At 41.3% G+C, this 24,765-nt stretch overlaps 1 protein-coding gene across 1 annotated transcript in view; it reads right to left on the reverse strand.

Moving 5' to 3' along the window:
- Window positions 1–23,870, reverse strand: part of plcl5 (phospholipase C like 5) — a 175,862-nt gene extending 151,992 nt beyond the window's left edge. The window contains exon 1 of the mRNA XM_067968881.1: window positions 23,437–23,870. Within this exon, the coding sequence (XP_067824982.1) occupies window positions 23,437–23,655 (219 nt within the window). The 5' untranslated portion in view covers window positions 23,656–23,870. The remainder of the gene's footprint in view (window positions 1–23,436) is intronic.
- Window positions 23,871–24,765: the final 895 nt, after the last annotated feature.

Below are 24,765 nucleotides of genomic sequence, written 5' to 3' on the forward strand. Positions count from 1 at the left end.
GGATTTCCTCCCAACTGCAGCCAATTAATGCATTCCATTGAGGTACCAACAAGAAGACCTCTCCTCCCCTACATGGTCAATGTGGATTGAGGCACTAAAGACCTCTCCTTCCCTATATGGTCAATGTGGATTGAGGCACTAAAGAAAATTGTCCAGTCTTGGAAAACCATGACTCTTTGGGGCTAAATTGGGAGAAATTGTTGGAAATCTGGTCCCTGTTCCCAGACCACTACCAGCAGCTGGTCCCTGTTCCCAATCCATTACCAGCAGCCAGTCCCTGTTCCCAGACCACTACCAGCAGCCGGTCGCTGTTCCCAGACCACTACCAGCAGCCGGTCGCTGTTCCCAGACCACTACCAGCAGCTGATCGCTGTTGCCAGATTACTGTCAACAGCGGCCTCCTCACAAGTTGTACAATAAGCATCTCAGCTCTACCCATCTGAACAGGATAACTGCAAGAACCTTGGTGGCACAACCAAAACCCATTAGGCCCTGGCATGCCGGCAAGTACAGCAGTACTTCTATCACTACCTGGACTTTGTCTCAAGGGTTGTCCCAACTGCAACCACTTACTACTACTATCTATCATGCATGTTGCACCTTTTATACTATGAATGTAATATATGCCAATGTTTCATAACTAAAGAATAATTGTAATAAAATTTAAATTAATAAAAAAACTACTGTGGTGGAGCAAACTTCACATGGGCTGTGGTGTTTTAGTTGAGACACGGCCATTTTAACAGTATGGAACAGAAGCTGTTGGGTATGGCTCACTATAGGAGTATGGCTTACTGTAAGCCCCATGAATGATATCTTTCTTTTCATTGCTCTATATATCACTCATAAGCCTTATGAGAATAACAGTAAGGGCTGTTGCACATGAGAGCTATAGAAATACGAGTTTAGATCTCACTCTTACAGTGTCCATCTATTACCTAAATATATTTGTGTGCAACCTCAGTTACTTTTCTGATGAAAAATCATCACCCTGAAATATTAACTGTTTCTCTCTCCAGAGATGCTGTCTGACCTACTGTTTTTATTTTACAATTCAGCAGTTTGATTGGATTTTTTTCCTCTCCCATTTTATTCCACTGTAATTGTTGAATTATAAATGGCAGCACGTATTGTCAATGTGTTGCTATTATGGTTAAGTAATGGGATTTTCAATTGGACAAACTTTGGAGAAAAGAATCCACTGGACTGATTGAAGTTTCACAAGTTCCCATTTTGCACCAGTTGTGGTTGTGCCTAAGTTGTGTAAAACTCAAGTGCTGTGAAACTATCCCCATGAGGGGGTCTCGCATTGTTTGATTAAGTTAGACTTGGATGACATCGAGTTACCCTACACATTTTCGCATCAATGTCAAAACTGCATCAAAGTGACATGTGCAGTAATGACCGACATATAATAAACACCGGATGGGTGGAAGTGATTTTTAAAGAAAATAACCCTATCTCAGGGTTCAGACAGTAAATCACTCAAGCCTCACTCAAAATGGGCTGTAATCACATTTGATCCACTCAGCAAGATTATTTTCTTGTAATCACTTCTACTAACCCAATATTCTCTAAATAATTCAGAGTCGCCAAATTCGCAGTTTCAACCTTGGGCATTTTCTCATTGCTACAGAACGAGCATGTAATATTTGTAGTTTGTGATGCAGAATCTTCAGTATTGTAATACTTCACTGATAAAGACTTTAGAAAACAAAACACCCAGCATACTTGGTCTCAAGTTGCATTCTTTATTCCAGAGTGGCTCTGACTTTCTCTATTCCTCTCCCAGTGTACCTGTTCCCAGGCACTCGATGGCTACTCTAAGCTGTACTTTAATGCATAGATTTTCAAGCTAAGATCTTCGGGGTTCCTGGGGTCTGCAATTTTATTAGGGGGATGATGTTAAACCCCAAAACAGGTGGGTTGGGGCGGGTGGGAGTTGAAAATAGTTGTTTTTTTTGGGTCGCAACCGCAAAATTTTCAGACTTCGACTTCCCAGTGGGAAGCCTGTACTTTTACGCACCGACATTAAACCCGGAAATAAAGCCGGGTTGCGGTCGCAACCCAATAAACAACTATTTTCAACTCCCACCCGCCCCCAACCCACCCGTTCTTGTTGTTTAAAATCCCACCTCCCACCCCCCCGATGACTGTCCATCTATCATCATATATAAAATGCAATGCCTGATTCAATATGATATTTTCCAGCAATGCTGGTGACTTATCTAACTGACTGCACACAGTCACATTTTACACTTCAGCTATAATTATTACTTAGGGTTGTCCAAAAGTAGCCCAAATGTATGGAAGAGGAGGAGAGGCAGAGGTGGTAGGGAGTTGTGTGTGCAAAACAAAAAAAGACCTTGGAAAGGAATATGGACGGATCTTGAAAGCACAGCTAAGGTAGGTTTTCCTGTTAAGTTCAGCTGGTGTCTGAAACTAAAAGTGAACAAACCAGGATACATGATGCAGGATGCAGACTTACTGCAACAACTGGCTTGAAGGCCAAGGATCAGCTATTGTTCTATCCAGACTGGCATTGTTGAGATTTACAGCACAAGTCAGATTCTACACTTCTGATGGAAGGCACATCTGTCTACACATCCTGTCCACCTCTGAAGTCCAGGCAGTTCCTGTTAAGTGTGTAACTACTGTAGCACTACATAACTCTTATCAGGAATCAAGCCAGCCTTCCAGACATGGTCCCATAAAAGATATCCAATTTTTCTTTAGTAGGGATCAAGGACATCAATTGTACAATTCACAGTTAGACATGGATTTCTGCTCTCTGCCTAATACCAAGTTCAGAGCTAAGAACTCTGACGAGGAGTGGAGATCAGCACGAACTTCCACTTTCTCATTAGTATCCGAGAAATTGAAACATTTACAGAAACAATCGCATTTGGAGGGGATTTCCCGCAACCAGTGATCAGGCTTTATACTTGTAGATGAATTTAATTATTGACAGATTACAGGACCCTACATTTTCCTTCCTGCCCAATCCCCCCTTCCAACTTCCAAAAAGCACTAATTTATGATGCTATACAGATCCCCAGGAAAAGGCAACAACACACCCAAATAGCCATTTGTAAGCCAGACAATGACAGCAATCTATTCGTCTGAGGAGGGTATCACAGCCAATCCTGATCCAACCCTCATTCAACATTTATGTGCGGTTTCCAGCAGGAACCACTGAACAATAATTAGCAGTAAAGTCCTGGATGATTCACCGTCCTCCATCACAACCCAGGGCTGCTGATGGCAGTTATGTCACCCCCACTATCTTAGCTGATATCAGGTCATTCCAAAGGCCAAACTCAGTTCATATCAAGGACAAAAGAGAGTTACAAATATAGAATATGGAATCTAATTCCAAACATATATTTCCTCAAACAAAAATTTTCTTAAAGTGAACTGAAGTTTTCTTCAAATTGTTTGTGTAAGAAAGAACAGAGCACAGTATTCAGGGAGACACAGTGTTAATACCCTCTGGCACTTTGTTCCTTCTCTCCTTAATGGAGTCTTGCAATACTCGCTGTGCTACAGATCCTCACTGTCTATTACACCATAACAGACAGAATGGCTGGAATTCAAGAGGTCAGTTAGAACTAAACAGACCTTTCCATTCTGTGTTTATATCTGTACAGGTAGTTAAATAATCACTCACAGCATAGTCCGCAGAATGGAAAATTGGAGTGGGAGAAGGGAAGGGAAATGGTTTGAAATGTCTGATTCTATTATATGCGAAGTAGAAAGTAGAAATTGCAAATGTTAGAATTTTACCCTCCACTCCCCCCTCCCCCACCCAGAAATTAAATAACTCCAGGGTGGGGATTTGATACTTTTCAATAGCATGATGCAAATGATTTAGTTCGTGAAGGCGGAAGAAAAGCATCACAGAAAATCCAACTAACATGTTACAATATTAAACTTGTACCATTTAAATCTATATGGATGGGGATGGGATCAAAGTCTTTAGGGGAGGAAATACACAATCATCACTTGGGACCAATGTGATGGGATTTTATTACACCCAATGACCTGATTGATTTCCCACATGCAGCAGTTCACCAGCTCTGATGATTGCATTGGCCGAGACTAACAAAACCACAAAGCAGCAAGCTCGGAGAGAAGACACCATCTTCAGGATGTAGTAAAATTAGGTATAAAACAAGTTCTGAGTTGCATGTGTCACATTTGGAGTGTCACACATGCAAATTTCAGTGTCCTACTTGAAAATACAGATATATAATAAAAAGAGAGGAGGCTAGACATTTGTAAAGTAGAGAGAAACCTCCCCAGCAACTGAAAATATCATCTCGTTGACTTCATGAATCACATTTTTAAAAATAAAGCCCATCTGCCCCCCAATTGACTGGGTAATCCAACTAAGAACAATTATCTTCCAATTGACCAGAAAGGCAGAGCAAATACATCTTGTGGGCTTAAAGGGACACATTAAGTTACACACAGCTGCATGTTAGTACATGGTATAATGTTCCTGTCCTTATTTAAAAAAAAACATGTCCTCTAACTTACCGTGAGCAGCAGTACGGGAGATCTGCTAGTGTTCCACAAAAAAGAACACTTGTAATTGGGAAAATTTGTGGGGGGAAACATAAAATTTAATATCCATTAATGTTTAATGATATCTGGAAAATAACTATTATCTATATCTGTATAAAAATGTTACATACTTTTTTAATCCGCTGCAAAATAAACTTAATAAAAAATAGAGAGCCAGTCACTTAATACTCAGTGCTTCTTAAATGGAACCTAAAGCTTACAACAAGCATTTTCTACACAATTCCCTCACCAAATAAATTAAACTCTGGTTCACCTCAAATTGTGCTTATTTACAGCAATTGACTTTGTGGTCTTAAAGGGACAAGCCACCTTAAACACAGCTCCAATTAGCAGCAGAATGATGCATCATGCTTTACATGGTATAATGTTATTGTAAAAGAGAACGACATCCAACTTAATCTGAGCAATACTATGGAAGAGCCACTAAAAATATTGTATGAATAAAATATAATAAAAATGAGAGAGACTGAGAATGTAGTACCGATCTACACTAACTCCATAGTGTGTCAATAAGATTCATGTAGCTCTTCAGGAAATGAGATCACACCAGTTGTGGAGCCATGTTCATCAATGTTAAGGATGAAAAAGGATCATTAACTGTGAATAAGAGAAATTCATTGGCTGTTTACAGCAAACACAGGTTTTTTTTGGACTGGTAAAGTGATACACTAATCATCTGAAGTACTTCTAGAGTGAAGATCTGGAATCAGTCACTGAACCTTTGTGTATTCTCAGACTTCCTTACATTGTTCACCATGGATAATCTCCAATCCCCGAGAAGTAGACATAATATCACAAGATATCCAGCTTTAATCACTGGCCAGCAACGTCAGGCTTCTGATCATTTACATGAGCTTTCTTTAATATATTGCTGTTTTGGTGTTACTTATTGCTATTCCATTGCATAATCTCTCCACCTCTTTCTCTGTTCCACATCAGTTCCCATGGAACTGTGTCTTCTTTCCTAATTTGCTTTGTGACTTGTTTTATGGGCAGAAATCAATTTGGAGATAAGCACTGCATTTGCTATGAATTATTCCTCACTGTTGTACAATGAATAATTCACAGTTCCATGGCCGCAGGTATTGTTAAATTTTGTAACTTGTTCATCATTACTTTTTTAAAAACTGTGGCACTTTTTGTTCATATTGTTTACCAAAGGGCTTGGTGGCAGAGCCATTTTCAATACTTTACTTCCACATGTGGCACCTGAGCTTGAATCTAGTTCAGACTGATGGAAGTCTGCTCGCTCACCATAGTCCTAAACAGAAAGTGAGCTTGGAGCAATGTCAGGCCATCCATGCAGCCATGGATCTAAGCAAAAACTCTCTTCCTTCACTACTTTTCTCACCTTTCGCTATTTTATTGATACTATTCTGGTCGTTGTTCTTTTAAACTTTCCTCTCTTCTTCCTCCTAAACTCCAAATATGCTTTCCCGCCTACTCTTCCATGCATTCCCACTGCATTGAAATCAAGACACATTGCGCACTAACTCCTACCGTATCCCATTCTTTTCTAGGACCTCAAAGCACTGGCAATAAAAATAAAAATAGAAAAAGTTGGAAATACACAGGTCAGTCAGCATCTGAAAGAGAAAGTGAAAGAGAAAACGTTCAATTGGGAACTTCAACAAACCAGCATTTTGCTGTCTCCTACTCAAAATGGAAATCTTTACCTCTCTCGGCCTTCCTCTCCTCCTACAATCAACAGACTTTTCAAACTCAATCTTCACCATCATCTGACCACTACTGGTTTTACCTCAGCTTCTCTCCTACGTGCCTTGTATCTCTACTCCAGCAAGGTCGGACAATCCTGCAGAACGACCAGCAGACGACAGCAATAACTTGCACTCCTTATGCGAAAGGGAACACCTTAGAGCATTTAACGCGGTGGTAAGGTAGACACTGAACAGGAAAAGGAGGAAGGCTTTGCGAGAAAATAGGCATGGTCAAAGAGAAAGGTTTTTATAAGGCTTTTGGCGGTTGGGACCAAAGCAAAGCGGTTTTGAGGAAGAGAGTTCCAGACGGCAGGGGTATATTGGCTGAGAGATCAGCTTTCAAAAATGGAGCAGAGGTTTGTGGGGAACATGCAGCAATCCTGTGTTGGAGGAATTAAGGGTATATTTAGGGATGTATGGCTGGAGAAAATGTTGAAATCGGGTGCACTGAGGCCGTGTCAGCCTTCACTTAGTAGTAGCGCTCTTGCCTTAGAAGTTAGAAGGATGGGGGGTTCAAATCCCACTCCAGAACTTCAGCAGATAATCTTGGCACTTCAGTGCAGAAAAAGAGCGAGTATTGCACTGTCAGAGGTGCTGTCCTTCAGATGAAACTTTAAACTAAAACCCTGTCTGATAAAAAGTCCCTGGCACTATTCAAAGAAGAGCAGGGGAGTTCTGCTGGTGTCCTGACCAACATTTATCCCTCAACCAACATCACTAAAACAGATTAACTGGTCATTTATCTCATTGCTGTTTGTGGGATCTTGCTGTGCGCAAATTGGCCTACAAAGCAAGACTGACTGCACTTCAAAAGTAATTCATTGGCTGCAAAGCACTTTGGGATGCCCTGAGGATGTGAAAGTCGCTATATAAATGCAAGTTCTTTCTTCCTTTCTATTGAACCATGGTAATGTCCCACGCTGTGGGCCTAGGCCCTCCACCTAGATTTCACAGTGATTGGCAGCTTCGGCATAAGAACAAGTGGCATGTGATTTACTGCATTTCCAGCACTTGAGTCCAGATTTGAGGAAGTTGTTCAAACATTAAGGCTTTATGTGAAAAATTCAAATCTGCAGAAAGCTACATTTAAATTTCCTCTGTGAAGGGCAAACCTTAAAAAAAAATCTGCAAATTGCAGGACTTGTGAGTGAATAAAGAATGCTGGAAATGGAAAGATCACGCTGGCAGAATGAGTTTAGAACTGCAGTGTAGCCTTCCCATGGAATCCCCTCAGAAGTCGTAGGACATAGTCAAAAAATGACACGGTGCAGCAATGTACGTATATAGATACTGAATTTGTCTGGAACAACAACAAAGAAACCTGCTGAGATGTTGCAATGTAATTAGGACAATTTCACTGAAAGTGGACTGCCAGTTGTGAATACAAATGCTGCATTTGGTCAACAGAAGTCTGTATAAAAAATAGAGGAGCAAAAGCTCGGTACAGTTCAACCATCTCAGACAGATCAATCAGATAGAAACTTGGTCCACAACAACAACTTACATTTCTCCAATGCTTGTTAAGTACAAAGAGACGTCTCGCTGCTCTTGGGCGATGGACAGGGTGTGGACGCTGAATTGGATAGCGTCTGGACACTGAATTCAGGGGGGAGAACATGGTTGAAGAGACAGGCATAAGAAGGTTTTTGAAGGCAGGGATGGAGGTGGCAAAGAGGAGTTGATGATGGAGAAAGTCCCTGAAGATGGGGGGGGTCAAGGTCACTGCAGGAGCAGCTGCCGATAGCGCAACAGAGAGAGTGAGGATGAGAAGCAGGCTGGACCAGAGGGTGTGCACTGGGACAGGTAGGCAGGGGCGAGGCCATAGAGGGATTTGAAGAGAATTATCAGAATCGTAAAGTTGATTGTCTGGGACACAGGAAGCCAGCAGAACTTGGCAAAGACAGAGGTGGTGAGGATGCAGGGTTTAGAACAGATGAGGACATTGTCTGCGGCATTCTTGATGACTTGTAGTTTATGAATGGCAGAAGCAGGGAGGCTGGGGAGGATAAAGCATGGATTAGTGTCGCGGTGATGGAGATGGAGAGGTAGCAGAGGTGAAAGGAAGCAGCCCTAGTGACAGATCGGAAGGCTGAGGTCAGGGTTGAGCAATTCTCCCAAGGCTTCACACCTCTGGGCTAAGACTAAGGTGACAGCCAGAGAGGGAGATGGGGTGAAGTCTGCAGGCATGTTTGCTGGAAGCAAAAAGAGCGTCGTCAGTTTTGCTAACTTTAAGCTGGAGGAAGTTTTGGCTCATCCAGGTCTTAATGTTGGAGAAGAAGGCAATAGCTGTGGGATTGATGAAAGAGGTGGTGAAGTAAAACTGGGCACAAGCAGCATACATGTGAAAGCTGAAACCAGATAACATCACCAAAGGAGGGGCAACATATGGGGCAATACAATAATCCAAAATCAATACTATCCTCACCTTCATCTAATGAAAAACAGGAAGAAAAATTAATCAAATTTCATTTCCTTGCTGAATTACTATTGAAAAAAGAGAAACGAAAGAAATCTCATGTCCAAACTAATGAAATCCTGAGTTTAGCTCAGCTGGTCACAATTCTTAAATTGGAAGAAGGAGGCAAAGTCAGATTTTCGTTCCCACAATTAACACTCAGGCTCAGCATTTTACACATCAGGCATGTGAACTGTGGTCGAAACAGGATCAAGACAAAATACAGTACAAAAAACACAGTAATGGTTTAATTTCTAGAGGTCAAGTAAATTCTCTAAGCTGGCTAATGTAGGTCCTCTCTGTGCAATAATGTCAACACAGAGGATGATTGGAATAGTAAAGTCCTACTCTGATCAAAAACAATTTTATCACTTGGATATTGGTGAGAGCATTCAATGCATTGTCAAGATAGTCACAAGATGATAAAAGTTGGTAGCCAACTGGGCTAATGTTTGAAACTTAGTATTCCAATATTTGGATACCCCAGGGCTACCAGATTGTTGGGAATCCAGTCCCGTCCCAGTTCAGTTCGCCGCCCCCCACCCTACCCACCACTGCCCAGAACTGAACAGTTGGCCGGCTCCTTGTAGAAGTCAGCCAATTTCCCACCCCCAACCCCTCCAACAAGCAAGCTCCATTAGAGTACTGGTTTGACACATGCAGCTTACCAGATCCATGAAAATGAGGCCCAGGCCTCAAGGTAGTAACAACAGGTGAGCAACAAATACACCCCACCCGTCGAACGTTAAAATTGGCCCCATCGGAATGAAAATCAAGCAGGTGCTACAATGGATGGGCCACTGGGGGAAATTACACCAACTAGGTCTTACAGACTGTATTAATCAATCAATCGAGTGTTTGTGAAGGTTTATACCCTGCCGATCAATATGTAAGTGCACTGTGAGAGCTGAATTAACTCTGATGGCTCTAATGGGCACTGTTAAACACTAATGTTGTCCACCAGTTTTTCATAAACCCTTTTAAGTCTAGTTCACATGAGGATATAGACACCCAAACAAATATTGGTGTTGAATTTTGTGAATGAAGTGCAGATGAAACATTATCAACTGAACCCTCATCTAGCTAAACCCTCTTCTAGTTGCTTTGGAACTTAATGCCAGTGATCCAGTTTCTCCTAATAGGGACAGTCTCTTCACTGGGAAATGTGTACATGGGCACTGCATCCACTAAAGCCAGTTCCAAGGGGCACCAGGTTACTTATCCTCAATCGCTTTTGATAGCACAGTGCAATTTTCAGTCAATCAGAACACCCCAAAATGAAATTGACTTTTGAAAATTAAATTGTCATTTTATTATACTAACAAAAATAATTTCATATCGAATAGTGTATACATGAAATGCAGTCTAGGACATTGAAGAGTTTTTAACCTGCTGTTAAGGCAGTAAAACACCCAGTAACAAAATTACATGATATTGCTGAACTTGTTTTTGCTGGGAATCCCCAAAGTAACTGGATGGATGTTTTGAGGCATTGCAATGTGTACCTTTACCTAGCATCTAGATTTGTACTTTTTGGTGCTTTCTGCTAGGTTGCACACACAAACATTCACAAAACAAGTCTTATGTTGTAGCCTGATAATACTCTTATTGGTTGAATGGGAAGAGGGAGAAAGGTGTAGATGTTGGAATATATGCTACAACAGATAACTCTAATAAAATAATAAAAGCAAGCCTGAAAGTAATTACAGTCTTGTAATCTCACCAAGAGTTTTAGGTGACGTCAATCTGCAACAGTAAAGCTCTAGTAGTTTATTAACATCATCTGCAATCTAAGATAAGAATCACAATCATGAAAATCCCCCCACTTATCAGATCTTTCTTAATAAAATATATATAGTGAAGTTCATGGCTTGTTCAATTCTATTTGGTGTGTCTATGTCTTTTGCTCATGGTGGGTGTCATTATGTGCATCAACTGGTCCATGCACTTACTGTCAGAACATCCACACTGAGGGTTAATAACTTAGTCATAATCAGGTTATAATCAACCATTCATCAGCAGGAAATAATAGTCAATTCATGTACAAAACAATTGCATTGCAAAGAAAAATATAAAGAAACTAAAAGGAACTCTTCAAAATACCAGAGCCTGGATGTCTCCAGTCTCTTAATTGGCATTTGTATGATTTCACCCAGTGTTTATTTAATAGCAGTAAAACTTTATAACCTTAAAAGGGACACAAACTTAGACTTCATCCAGCACAATGTCCCTGACCCTATAAAACAGTCTATTTTCCAATTTGTCGGGAGTTGTCGCCAAGGGAATCTTGCTGGTATATTTTTCTTGCATCTAGCAAACAATTACACCTGAAAGTGTATGATACTCTTACATCTGCTTGGCTAAAATATTGGGGCAAATCTGTTTTCACCGCTGCCCCACTTTTTGGTGGGAATGGGGCATTGGAAAAAAAACACATTTTTAAAAAAAAACTCACCCCCAATTTCCTGCCCAAGGCTTGCCTGCTGCCATTTTCGAGTGGGCCTTGATTTCGGCAGCCAGCACGCCTGCCGAAAACATGCAAATCAGGGTCCTACGACATGGTTAGAATACTGATGCCATTTTGGTTGCAGGAAAGCCCAGCGCCCTCTGTTCTGAGGGATCTAGCCACTGCACATAGCGGGAAACGGCCAGAAATAGTGTCCCTTAGAGGGGTCAGGATGAGCAGCGCTGGATAGGTTAGCAATTTTTGTAAAGTTTATTCCAATGCCTACCCTTCTCATTCAATCAAGGACTTGTAAAGAAAATATTACCAACTATAACCATCCTCCTGCGACACTCCTCTGGTGCTCTATTCAGATTATATTGAATATTGCCTTTGGGGAGAAGCTGAATTTCAAATACTGCAAATCATATTTTTTTTTTAAAAAAACAAAAATTGCAGCTGCTGGAAATATGAAACAAAAAACAGATAATGCTGGAAACACTCAGCATGTCAGACAACACCGGTGGAGAGAGTAGACAAATTTTGGGTTTCACCTTTCATCAGAACTGTTCAGAAGGGTTATGCCTGATACATTCATTTGTCTGTTTTCTCCACAGATGTTGACTGACCAGCTGAGTGTTTCTAGCATTTTCTGTTTTTGAATCATATTTTAATCTTTTTTTAAAAGGAAGCACATTAGCAAAACACCAGTTATTAACTAGAATTTGACTGGGAAGAGCATTAAAAGAAATCTCAATCTCTTACTCCAGACCTACCTCTAATCCTCCAATCCAGGTCTTCACAAAGAGGATTAAACCAGGATTTAAATCTTGGGCACAACTGACATTTGTCCACCGCTGATAACTAAGAAGTTTTTTTTTTAAATTCATATCAGGAAAATAATGAACAATACTCAGATTTAAACAGCTCAACAACCACCACAGTTTTAACCAGCTTCTGTCAAATATTGGGAGACCTGTGTTTTTTTATTAAGATGTGCATGTGTGTGTGTCAGCAAAGCAGGAGACAATACAGAATAAATTATGAAAGTGTTCGCACAAATTGTGAAACAATTTGGAAAGGAAAAAAATCTGCAGGGTTACGGAGATAGGGCGGGGGAGTGGGACTAGCTGGATTGCTCTTGCATAGAGCTGGCGCGGACTTGATGGGCCGAATGGCCTCTTTCCGTGCTGTAACCGTTCTATGATTCTAATTTTAATGTAAAAGACACACATCTTACTAAATGTTCAGGGTCACTTAATACCTTGCTAAAAATTATTAAACAGAAACTCCACAGATCTGAGTCTCCTGTAATAAGTGATTTTGAAGAGTTACAGTTCCCCAGGACTGCCTATATATTCAAATGTTGCATAAAGCCTTTCCACCATCTACAAGGCACAAGCCAGGAGTGTGATGGAATACTCTCCACTTGCTTGGATGAGTGCAGCTCCAACAACACTCAAGAAGCTCGACACCATCCAAGATAAAGCAGCCCGCTTGATTGGCACCCCATCCACCACCCTAAACATTCACTCCCTTCACCACCGGTGCACTGTGGCTGCAGTGTGTACCATCCACAGGATGCACTGCAGCAACTCGCCAAGGCTTCTTCGACAGCACCTCCCAAACCCGCGACCTCTACCACCTAGAAGGACAAGGGCAGCAGGCACATGGGAACAACATGACCTGCACGCTCCCCTCCAAGTCACACACCATCCCGACTTGGAAATATATCGCCGTTCCTTCATCGTCGCTGGGTCAAAATCCTGGAACTCCCTTCCTAACAGCACTGTGGGAGAACCGTCACCACACGGACTGCAGCGGTTCAAGAAGGCGGCTCACCACCACTTTCTCAAGGGCAATTAGGGATGGGCAATAAATGCTGGCCTTGCCAGCGACGCCCACATCCCATGAACGAATAATAAAAAAAATATTGCGCTCACTTCCTCCAAGTATCACACTTACTTCCTGTAACATTTTCCCATCACACTTTGTTGGTAACGCCCCTTGTGCTAGAAAACACCGCATCCCCTACCTCGCAATGAGCAATGGCAGGGGAGATCTGCAAGTTATTACAAAAATTCTGCCACAATACCAGATACCCATGAATTGGCCCTATGGAGTTTCAGGAAAGTGAAGAGCTTACAAGGGGGCACTAATGTGACAATCAGCCTATCCACAGAGGTGTGTGTGGATTGGATGAGCCCACCATCCTCACTGACAGTAGAGCAGCAGAAAAGTGGGAGGTGGTACTTTTACTGCCATGAGTTTTTTTTTAAGTATTATCAGCACGTTTTAGAAAAACACAGCCTCTCCCCTCCCCAACACACAGCAGTGCTGACTCAGGTCCACTGCTCTGGATTTACTGTGTGCTTCAGCAAGTTGCATCTCACAGGAAACAGGAATTCTTTTGAGTAATCAATTTCAGATTCTTCTGTGGGATTTCAGTTCACTTTTTGTCCTCAATAGCATTTTCTTTTTTGAATTTATTTTGTAGACACAGACTGCAGCAGTTGAAGAAGGCAGCTCATCACCACCTTCTCAAGGGCAATTAGGGATGGGCAATAAATGCTGGCCTTGCCAGTGACGCCCACATCCCATGAACAAATAAAAAAAAAGTCTATTTGTAAACTGTATCTCTTTCATCCTTGTCTTATGTTCAAGTACATCAAGGATTTGCTGTTGAATATCCTCCACCTTCTCTGTGGCCCAGTAGGATTTGGACCTTTAGAGACATTTCTTCATTTAATACTTCAGCTCCAAATGCAAGATTTACCACTGATAATGCTCCCTGCTACTCTCCTCCCTGAGATTATTGTCAATATCCGACTGACATCTTGGATAAACTCAATCTACTTCAGTTAACACATTGGCCCAGATTTTGCTGTCAAAGTAACGGTGAGGCTAATGGTGCTCGCCGTTATTTATGCGCAAATAGTACAGCAACTTCAGGCGAGGGGCAGATGCGCGGTTAGACTCAAAAATCCAGAAGTTGCTGTCCGAGTTGCAGTGCTCCACTGTTAGCTTCGCGAAAACGGCATCTCACCGTCCGTCTCTAAATACCCTTTTAATGATATGATGTGTTAATTACTGCCAGTCAACCTCCCTAGCACTGAAAATTAACTATTTCAAGCGTGGAGTCTCATTCCTTCAGGTTTTAATTGTTGATGGAGATTTTAAAAATGTAAAATTTTAAATTTAATTTTTTAAAAACTTTTCCTTTCTGTCTCTTCTTTCTCTCTCTCTTAATCCAACCTTTCTTTCCCTTTCTGTACCTGATTTGACATTGAATTCACCCACTCTAATTCGCACTTCCTTCTCAGTCATTGTGCTGTTAATTTCACAATCCTTCAACCTGATTGGTTAAGGAGATACCCAGTTGCTTGTCCTGTTCACTCAGATCCCAGATGCCCTGTTTCCCTCGCTGTGACATTATCAGCTCGCACTTTCAGCAACTCGCCACGCAAAAAATTTAAAAACCTAAATGTGCCAGGTCAAGTCTAACTAATGGCAGACGGCATTAGATAACCTGCCACAGCACATTATGGCCTAAGTACCTTTAATAGGGTTATATTCTCTTGCCCCCATTTATCAACCATATGACTGTGGCAGCATTCTGTTAAATTTCAGGTTACCATCAACAGTGATCCCTGAGAATAGAGCAGAAATAGAGTCACAAAGCCATAGTTTTAACTGTTACCACCTCCTCTTCCAAAGGAAGTGAGGTTCACAAGTCTGCAAAGTACAATCATTGATTTATGATGTGGATCATTTTTGCAAATAAATTGCTTTGCCTTAGTCTAAGTATCTCTTACTGGTCTGCTCCTCTCCACACATTGCTCAATCACTATGATTACTGTGTGACAAACCTGGAGAGTTAATGTTGATAAATGAGTGACAACCAATAGGATATTATGAATCACTGTAGTTTCTCTTTATTTTACTTAAGTACACCAGTATGTACTCAACAGTATGCACAAATAATTGGACTTCACATAAGAAGGGACTTTTAAAAAATAAATTCACCCTATTAACAGAGACCTGGCTCAAAGAAGGGGAGGATTGGGTACTTAATATTCCCGGCTGCAAGATATTCAAGAAAGATAGGGAAGGAAAGGAGGCGGGGGAGAGGGGTGGCAGTATTAATCAAATAAATTATTATAGCATGGAAAGGGATGATGTAATTGAGGGTTCAAAGACAGAATCTATTTGGTTAGAATTAAGGAACAATAAAGGAGCTATTATACTACTGGGTGAATACTATAGTCACCCGGTCCAGAGGGGATGCATCCTAGGTTAACGAGGGAAGGAAGGGTGGATATTGCAGAGACTCTGGCCACAATCTTCCAAACTGTCGTAGATATGGGGATGGTGCCGGAGGACTGGAGGATTGCAAATGTCAAACCCCTGTTCAAAAAAGGGGAGAGGGATAAACCCAGCAATTATAGGCCAGTCAGCCTAACGCCAGTGGTGGGGAAACTTTTACAGACAAAAATCCAAGACAAAATTAATTGGCACTCGGAAAAGTATGGGCTAATAAATGAAAGTCATCATGGATTGGTTAAAGGAAAATCATGTTTGACTAACTTGCTTGAGCTCTTTGATGAAGTAACGGAGAGGGTTGATGAGGGTAGTGTGGTTGATGTTGTGTATATGGATTTTCAATAATAGACTTATTAGCAAAGTTAAAGCCCATGGGTTAAAGGGACAGTGGCAGCGTGGATACAAATTGGCTAAGGGACAGAAAGCAGAGAGTAGGCTGGAGGAAAGTTCCCCAGGGGTCAGCACTAGGACCATTGCTCTTTTTGATATATATTAATGACCTGGACTTGGGTATAGAGGGTATAATTTCAAAGTTTGCAGATGACACGAAACTCAGAAATGTAGTAAACAATGTGGAGGATAGTAATAGACTTCAAGAGGACACAGACAGGCTGGTGGAACGTGTGAACACATGGCAGATGCAATTTAACGCAGAGAAATGTGAAGTGATACATTTTGGTAGGAAGAATGAGGAGAGGCAATACAAACTAAATGGTACAATTTTAAAAGGGGTGCAGGAACAGAGGCCCCTGAGGGTGCACACATACAAATCTTTGACGGTAGCAGGACAAGTTGAGAAGGCTGTTAAAAAAGCATATGGGATCCTGGGCTTTACTAATAGAGGCTTACAGTACAAAAGCAAGGAGGTTATGCTAAACCTTTATAAAACACGCTAGGCCTCAGCTGGAATGTTGTGTTCAATTCTGGGCACCACACTTTAGGAAAGATGTCAAGGCCTTAGAGAAGGTGCAGAAGAGATTTACTAGAATGGTACCAGGGATGAGAGACTTCAGTTATGTGGAGAGACTGGAGAAGCTGGGGTTGTTCTCCTCAGAACAGAGAAGGTTAAGGGGAGATTTGATAGAGGTGTTCAAAATCATGAGCGGTTTTGTAAATAAGGAGAATCCCAAGTCCCCAGCCCCCCACCCCACCACCGCCCTGTGACAAGTCTATCCTTCCAGGTTGGCTGGTTAATCATCAACAGATCCCCGGAATAATATAGACTTCCTGGCTCTGATATCAAATTACCCAGCATGCCACAGAGGATGGGCCGGGGTCCAATCTTCCATTGCCAAGCAAACTACTTTAGTAATTTATTTTAAATGAGATGTAAATTATGACTGGATTAAACAGTTACAACAAGGAGGCCCTGAGTGAACAGATGACAAAAGTACAATTTTTAAAAAAAAGTTTGATGACTGAGGGAGGAAAAAAAATCACATTTATCCCGGAACATGTACCAACAATAACATTACAATATAATTTTTTTCTGAATTTATTTTTGATGCAGATAACACAGGATAATATACAATAGTATGTTACCGTCATTTTAATGTGGCTATAGTACTTTTTCTATATAGCTTTTATATTATGCAGCAGACATCTTAAATATATTAAGAATCTTACACCTGCATGCATGTCCTGTCAATTTTTTTCATTAGAAATTCCTACCTCCACATTGAAAATGGAAATTGCCTTTGTAAACTTATCACACTCTCCCAGCAGGGGAGCCATTGCAGCGAAACTACTGGTACAAGTTTACATGGCAACTTCCATTACGAATGTGCACAGAAGAATTTATAACGGAAATATAAAAATAAGGACAAAAAGTATGACTTTAAAATGGGGACCAAATTCTGTCTACACGCCCTGATCTAATTATCCCCCACCCTTAACCTAAGACTCCATGTGTGCAACACCACAGGAGATTGACTCGTTACAGATAATTACATACAATTCCTTGTATTCAGGAGTATTAACAGGTGACAAGAGGGGGAACTTTTCTTCACAGATGTGCTCCACACTCCAGTAGCTTAAGGCCTCATATGTTCAATAAATCTACTCTGATTCTGAGAAACAAAACCAGAGAAGTGGAACCCTGATATGAGTTTTATCTGTGTGTATCCACTCAAACACTGAAACCACCATCGTTTAGGACAGATCACTCCCAACACATGCCACCTTCTCTTGTACATTTTCAAGCAATGGACAGCAATGCTGTGATGTGGAAAATAGCAATTATCGGAGAGTGATTTTGAGGCAGCAAACGAATCTTGCACTTCGGATGGTATTACGAACCATGAAAGCAAAGCTGGAGCTTCACAAATCAATTTTTCTGCTGACAGCAAGTGTCAAATGGATGCCCTGTGTCATGGATGCTTGTTGCCATTCAGCTAAAGGGAATTCATGACCGTGACTTCACAACACATATCAATAACCAAGAATATTGTTTTTTTTTTACCTCCAGCATGTTATATGCAACATGCTCAAGCAGCATTTTTTTTTTAAATGCCAATGTATTGTGCAGTGAAGTAATCAAATGTTAAATTTCTTCCTCCGTTTCTCCAAAATGCCACAACTGTCCAACTGGACAAGAGATCGGATGAACTAGCACTGTATGACCAAGCAGAGTTACATAGAAATCTTGCCTTAACAAAAGATTTTGGTATTTCTGGGGGCTTTTTATAATAAATTAGCCACTCACTGATTTTGTATTTCTATACATTAAATATTGAAAATAATGTAAACATCTGATGGAAAACCAAGACATTTAGCCTCAATCAGAAGGCACAGCATCAAGGAAAGGGCAGGAACACTCAGAGAGACAGTTCATTTTGACAGTGTTTGATGGAAGGTAAGCAACTATGACAGGACTTTTCAATCACACTTTGTCTGGTTCTTTAGCATTACAGTATTAGGATTGTTTTCTAAATGTTACCCTTACCTCAGCATATAGTGCACCTAAAAATGCATTGTATAAATGTGAGTCTTTATCACATTCCTTAAAAAATTTCAAAAATCAATAAATGTGAAGTGTGGTGACAGTTGTTATGTATGTAAAAGTTCACAGAGGACTCCGTATTGATCCCAGTTCACCATAACAGAAAGCTATTCTTCATAAAATGTGCTCGAGGCATCACAGTATATCACACAGTGCACCTCAATTCATAAATCTGCACGCCATTAGATAAAGGAGCTGTTTCGTATGGTCTTGTCACAGTTCATTCAGAAGCCAGAAAAAATCCTGCTTTAAGTAACCATGATCATAATGCAGCAGCTATAGGCTGTTAATACAGAGCTGACTAACATACAGCCTGCTTTTGCAGATCTGTTTAATATAGAGTCTAGCAGTATGAACCAGCATTCATTTTCCCTAGTGGTTTTAGCCTTAACAATATCACTAACAAATGTACTTGATTAATGGAGTGAATTAACTTACAAGACAATGCATTCCCTTGAATTATGTTGGTGCCCATGGCAACTTTAATCCAGTGGGAATCCTGAGTGGTCTGTGTTTGGGTGAAAGGTTAGCAGATGACAACCACGTGTTTACTAATGATGTATAAATAGTAAGAGGCCATTATGCCTTTACAAAGCACATTTTAGGAGAAGCGTGGACATTCTAACAGGCTCCACTTTCCATTGGAGGAGAATCGAACATATCTCCTTTTGATTGCAGACAGTTTTTAGTTGGGCCACTAGGAGGAGCACGGTGTAGCAGTCGAGTATCCCCCACATAACTGAAGGAGGGATGGTAGCAGTGGGTGAAAGCAATTGGGTAGGGATCTAAAATTAGGAAAGCATGAGGAGAAATGTTTGTTATGCACTCATGGACGATGTGGTGAAATTGAAATTTCTGTTCTTCCTACTGCAGAAATTGCATAAATTTCAAATTGGGACTTGGACACACGCTGTCTAATGCAAGCTGCAGGCTGAGCCAGGACAGGCCATGGCTGGAAAAAGAAAACCTGGCCCAGGCTATGGGTTAATTTTTTTGCAGTGCAGTGAGCTGAAGTCAGAGACAGGCTAAAAATGGGGCTCGAGTCTAGACTGTAGACATGGCAGTAGAAAGTGGACAAGAGAATTTATGGGCCAGATCTGGAGCAGGTCATTCAAGTTGGTTAATTTGTTTAATTACTTACCAAACACTGGAACACTTCACTTACAAAATGAAAGAGATATTCCACCTTTAGACGTATCCTACTTAACATACATTGTGCCTCGTTTACTTGCTATCCCAGATTTACGCACACATTTTCACTGTTGTCTTTGTAAGTTGGAACAAAGAATGGCAGTAAAGTGGTCTGGTGAAAAACATGGTTTGCCCCACAGTTCTACACATGATAAATCCAGTTCTCTGCTCCTTTGCCTGGGGCAAAGTACATCAACCACTGGGGTGGGTCTCCTCCCCAGAAAAAGCATCATTGAGGACAGCTACTCCATACTTCCTACAACTAGCAAAAGTGCACCATTTCCAGGAGCTTGGGAGTGAGTCCTGACAGACTCTCCCTCCGAGAATTGTGCAGGGAAAGCTGGAAAGAGGCGGATATTTACAATGCTGTGGGAAGATGCAGAGCAGAGGCAAAGGGACGGTAATAGAATGTCTGAGGCTGGGCCAATCTCTTGGGCCATTGCTGCATGCTTGCTGGCAGCTATCTATCAGTAGCAATGGTCTCTGCATGGGAACAGTCCACTTGCACACTCTCTCAGATGAATACATATGTGGGACCTGCAAGGGTTGGGTGCTCCATAAGAGGGCACATGCCCAGCATTCACACCCGCTAGTCAGAAGTTTGTTGGTTCAAGACACACATCAGATCTTAAGTTTATAATCTAAGCTGTACTCCAGTACAGTATTGATGGGGTGCGTTATTGTCCAAGATGCTGTTCCTCAGATGGATGTTAAACCTTCTGCCTGTTTCATTAGTTCAGGTGGCTATTAAAAAAATCCTGTGGCACTACTTGCACAGAAGGGAGTTCTTCCCCTGTCCTGGACATCATTCCTTCCTCAACCAATACCACCAAAAGCAGATTAACTACTCGTTTGTGAGATCTTGCTGTGCACTAAATGGCTGTCATGTCTGTCTACATAAGAACAATCACTGAGCTTCCAAATAATGCACTGTATTGTGAGATGTTCCTTTATAGGAGGATTATGTGTTCTTTAAAAATACAAATGCAGCCAAGAAATTCTCATTAAAAACAAACCAGTCCCAAGTACAAAAGGAAAGGTTAAGCCCTTTGGTACTGACTAGATTCTAATTGGGTTAACAGCATAAGTCAGAGGCCACTCCCTCCAGCCATGTCTGGACACTGAAGGTGCATATTAAGAAAAACACAGCCACTGTCTTCACAGTCTTACTTCTCCCATCCTTGCATATCCTCTGTGAGAAGGGTTTTATTATGCTGCTCAAAGCATGTATTACTTGGAATTTGCAGATGAGCACGCCTGTTAATGGTTGACAAAGTACAAGTCTGAACATATTTGACAGACAGTGGTGGAGGTGCACTGGTAAAGATATTCCTTCATCAGTTAACACTGAATTCTCATCTGCTGTTGGGCTTCGGTTTCCTTATACATGGAACTTAATACAATTAGAGGGGCCGCAAGCTCTTGTGAAACAAAATCTGCACGGAGTCAAACCAGGACATCCAGATGGTAGCAATCCTGGAGTGGGCCATCACTTTTATAGCAGTGAGGTTTCAAAACAGATGCACAGCTCACTGTTATTGCAAAAAAGCACAACAGCCTCTATAACTGTCACCATGTTAAATACAGAAAGTGCTGGAAATGCACAGCAAGCCGATCAACAGCTGATGGAGAAAAATGGGTTAATGTTTCAAGAATAACCCACTTCTGACGGAGGGCCTGACTCAAAGTGTTAACCTTCCTTCCTCTTTCAGACACTGACTGACCCGCTGTGTATTTCCAGCATTTTTGTTTTTTTTTTGTTTTAGCAGTTTTACCATGATGGTTTTCTTTAACGTTAACCAGAAAGCTGCCCTGACTATAGTAGCATTTCCCCTTTTGCCATCTCGACTAACAGAAGCAGAGGAAAATATACCCCAGCTTGGCCAAGTGAATTTTTTCCCTGATAAGACATTCTTCTCTAAGGTAATGCAGACCTTTTTTAAAAAATGCCTGTTTGCAAACATTAAAATGCTTGCTTGCACTCTGTATTGTACAGACCACAATCACTAGGTATTACAAAAAAACAGTGCTGTACTAAGTGAAAAAAATCCATGCTTGAGTTAGAGTGTTACAGTTGTGGTCCATGCAATATTTAATCAGATAATTTACCGTCAACTGTTTTCAACCACTTGCTACACTAACTGCTCGTGTGACAATTCAGCTGGTTAAAATAACTTGCACGGGCAAAAATGCTGAATATCCTTATGATGTTAAAAAAGGGTGTATTGCTTTCCAGTGAAATTCTCATCACATTATATATGAGAAAGATACAAGACTTTTCAGTAATATTCCTCTCAATCATACAGCATGAAGCCAATGCGAAAATTCAATGGTTTTGATGATTGTGATTATAGAAAACCTCAACGTACATGAAAGGACATATAGGCATATATGCTATAAAAAATAGAGCTGGGGAATTCCATAGGTTGACACAAATTCACGGTACATATGCCAAAAAATGCTTTCAGCTTGTAACATTGTTCAACTGATCTCCTCCCAACAGCACAGTGGAGTTTGGGAAACTCACCGTGTGAAAATTCTGAACCCAAAACTTACATCCTAGCACAGCACATGAGTGATTGAATTCTGCGATGTGTTTGTAGAACCTATCATGGACTAAATTGGCCGGCTGATGATGATGTAATGATTTACACTAAATGATCACTTCGGGAAGAAAATCTTAAAGGGGCTCTGTCTGCATCGCTTGGTGGGAAAAGATGAATCTCATTGTTTTGCACAGCAAGCAATTTATGTGAGGCAGTTCCATATTTTGACCTAACCTGAAGCTCCGTGTTACACCTCTTTCAAACAAAAAAGCGTCAAACACCGTCTAAAGACATCGTTGCCCCTTGAGTTTTTTTTTCCACTGATGTGAACCCACCTTTGTTCTTTAGTTGAAACCCAAGTTTAATCAGTTCAGGAAAGTATTAAAATGTAATACTTTGATGAAATGTGCAGTAAGTGCAGTTTTTTTTCTGCAGTACAGGATACGCGAAGAACTAGTAACCACTTCTGAACAAGGAGACTAAGAGCGATTTCTTTATTTAAACAAACCCTATCAACCTCACCAACCCCGATCCAATTGCTCTTGTTTCTGTTAACAGCATCTTTAGTTAACAATATGTTTTTATTTGTTGGAAAGTTCTACCGAACTGCTCCCGAGATCAAGCTGTTTTTTGACACAATTTAAAAAAAAACCTGCCCTGCTAATCAGCCACAGAGAAATAACGACCCTCCCTGAGGACCGCGTAAATGACAACGATAAATAATGATCCTCCCTCAGGACCGTGCAAATGACAACGATAAACAAGCTTCCCCACAATCTTCAAAGTCACCACAGTTGTTGTGATGTTCAATTTTTGTCACCGCTCACTGGTCAGGCATACTTTAAAGGATGACATTACCAGCTGGGTTTCTCTTTGTATTTTCCCCCCACTTTCCCTGCATTAAACAGATTTTCCCTCCCTCTGTCCGAGGAGAATGCAGTTGGTCCTCTGCTGGACAGAGTTGATCGATCGAGTAGGACAGTGTTGCTTGTAAAGAAAAAAACAATAATCTTCAAATAGTAACAGACAAGATATTTGTGGAAAGATATTTTTTAATTGACCAAACATTTAAAAATAAATAAAATTATTCCTTTGCCTCACTTAGAAACATAATAAATCAAACAAAGTCAGTTGTTATGCAGGTTATAGGATTTCAATGTGATCTTTACCTTGATGATGCTGCTGCGGGGAGTTGGGAGCTGTTTTTTGTCTGCATTTTCCCTGCTCACTAAGCTGACGGACGGGTCACTCTGTTCCGGGCATTTCCCATTCGAGATAGGTTCGGTTTCGGATAAAAACACATTCGAGTCCGGGATGGGGTCGTTTTGAGCCTGCAGACCCGGCAGCCCGGGTTCAGCACCGTCTCTCTGTCCATCCGCCATCATCATCAAAAAAGCATCACTCACACTGAACACGGCCACATGCTGCAGGGACCCGCGCCAATGACCGGTGCAACTGACCTGAAACTAACCAGCAGCACCAGAAGTACGGGCTCCGCAATCAGCCCAGCCGATTTCATTTACTTCCTGTGAAATTAACGGATATAATCCGTCACCACAGCAGCCCGGGTGTGTGTTACTTCCTCGTTTCCAACACGTGTTGTATTGCAAAGAACGCCTCTTTCCCAGACCCCCCCCCCCCCCCCCCTCAAAGAAAAACCATCGGGTTTAACCGTGGGGCCAAAGATAGATTCTGCTGATGGTCCGCAGTAACCCAGGGCACCCTGTTCACACAGCAGAAGTGACAGCTGTTTCTTCAACCTCTTTGGTCTATTTAAAAATAGGAAGTCACGCACGGTATATTTACAAGTTCTCAATGTGGCAAATTGACATTAAATCGTGCATCAAAATCAATCGAAAGGGTTCAGCTGCCAGACATTGCACATGTTCCAAAGCTCGGTGTTGTGTACAGGCTGGGATGCACCATGTCTCCACAACCCGGTCTCAGCCATTTCTTTGGCTGCGGGATTTAAGTCCAATTTAAAACCAGTCTTATGTTAGCATTTCAAAACAGACAAGTGTTAGTCCAAAAAAAACTGCATTAATGTCGTTTTAAAGACTTTCGTAAGTTTATTGCAGAATTTCAAAATACCATCTTTGTGTAGTGGTGGCATGTATTACTTTGCAATATTATCTCCAGTCCAGTTTTAATAGCAGCCGTGCAATACCGAGTTAGGAAGAGTCAACAGCTCATTTCCCATAAACAGTATTGAAATTCCTTTGAGCTCCCCTCGATCCGTCGTATCTTACACGCGGTGTAGGGTCGCCACCTTTTGTCAAGTGTAAAACCAGACAGGAGAACAGAGCAGCGGCCAGTCAGAGATCGTGACTGGGGTTCTGATGATTAAAAAAAGGGAATCGGCTAACTTTAGTAATCGTAAAAAGTATGGACTTCATTTATTTTGGAAATAAGGCATTTTGTATCTGGAGTATATTTCCAGACAGCACACTCCAAAAATGGGCAGGTGCCACCCCGAACTCAAAGTGACTGAAGAACTG

This window comes from Heptranchias perlo, chromosome 30, assembly GCF_035084215.1.
Source record: "Heptranchias perlo isolate sHepPer1 chromosome 30, sHepPer1.hap1, whole genome shotgun sequence".
Taxonomy (NCBI): domain Eukaryota; kingdom Metazoa; phylum Chordata; class Chondrichthyes; order Hexanchiformes; family Hexanchidae; genus Heptranchias; species Heptranchias perlo.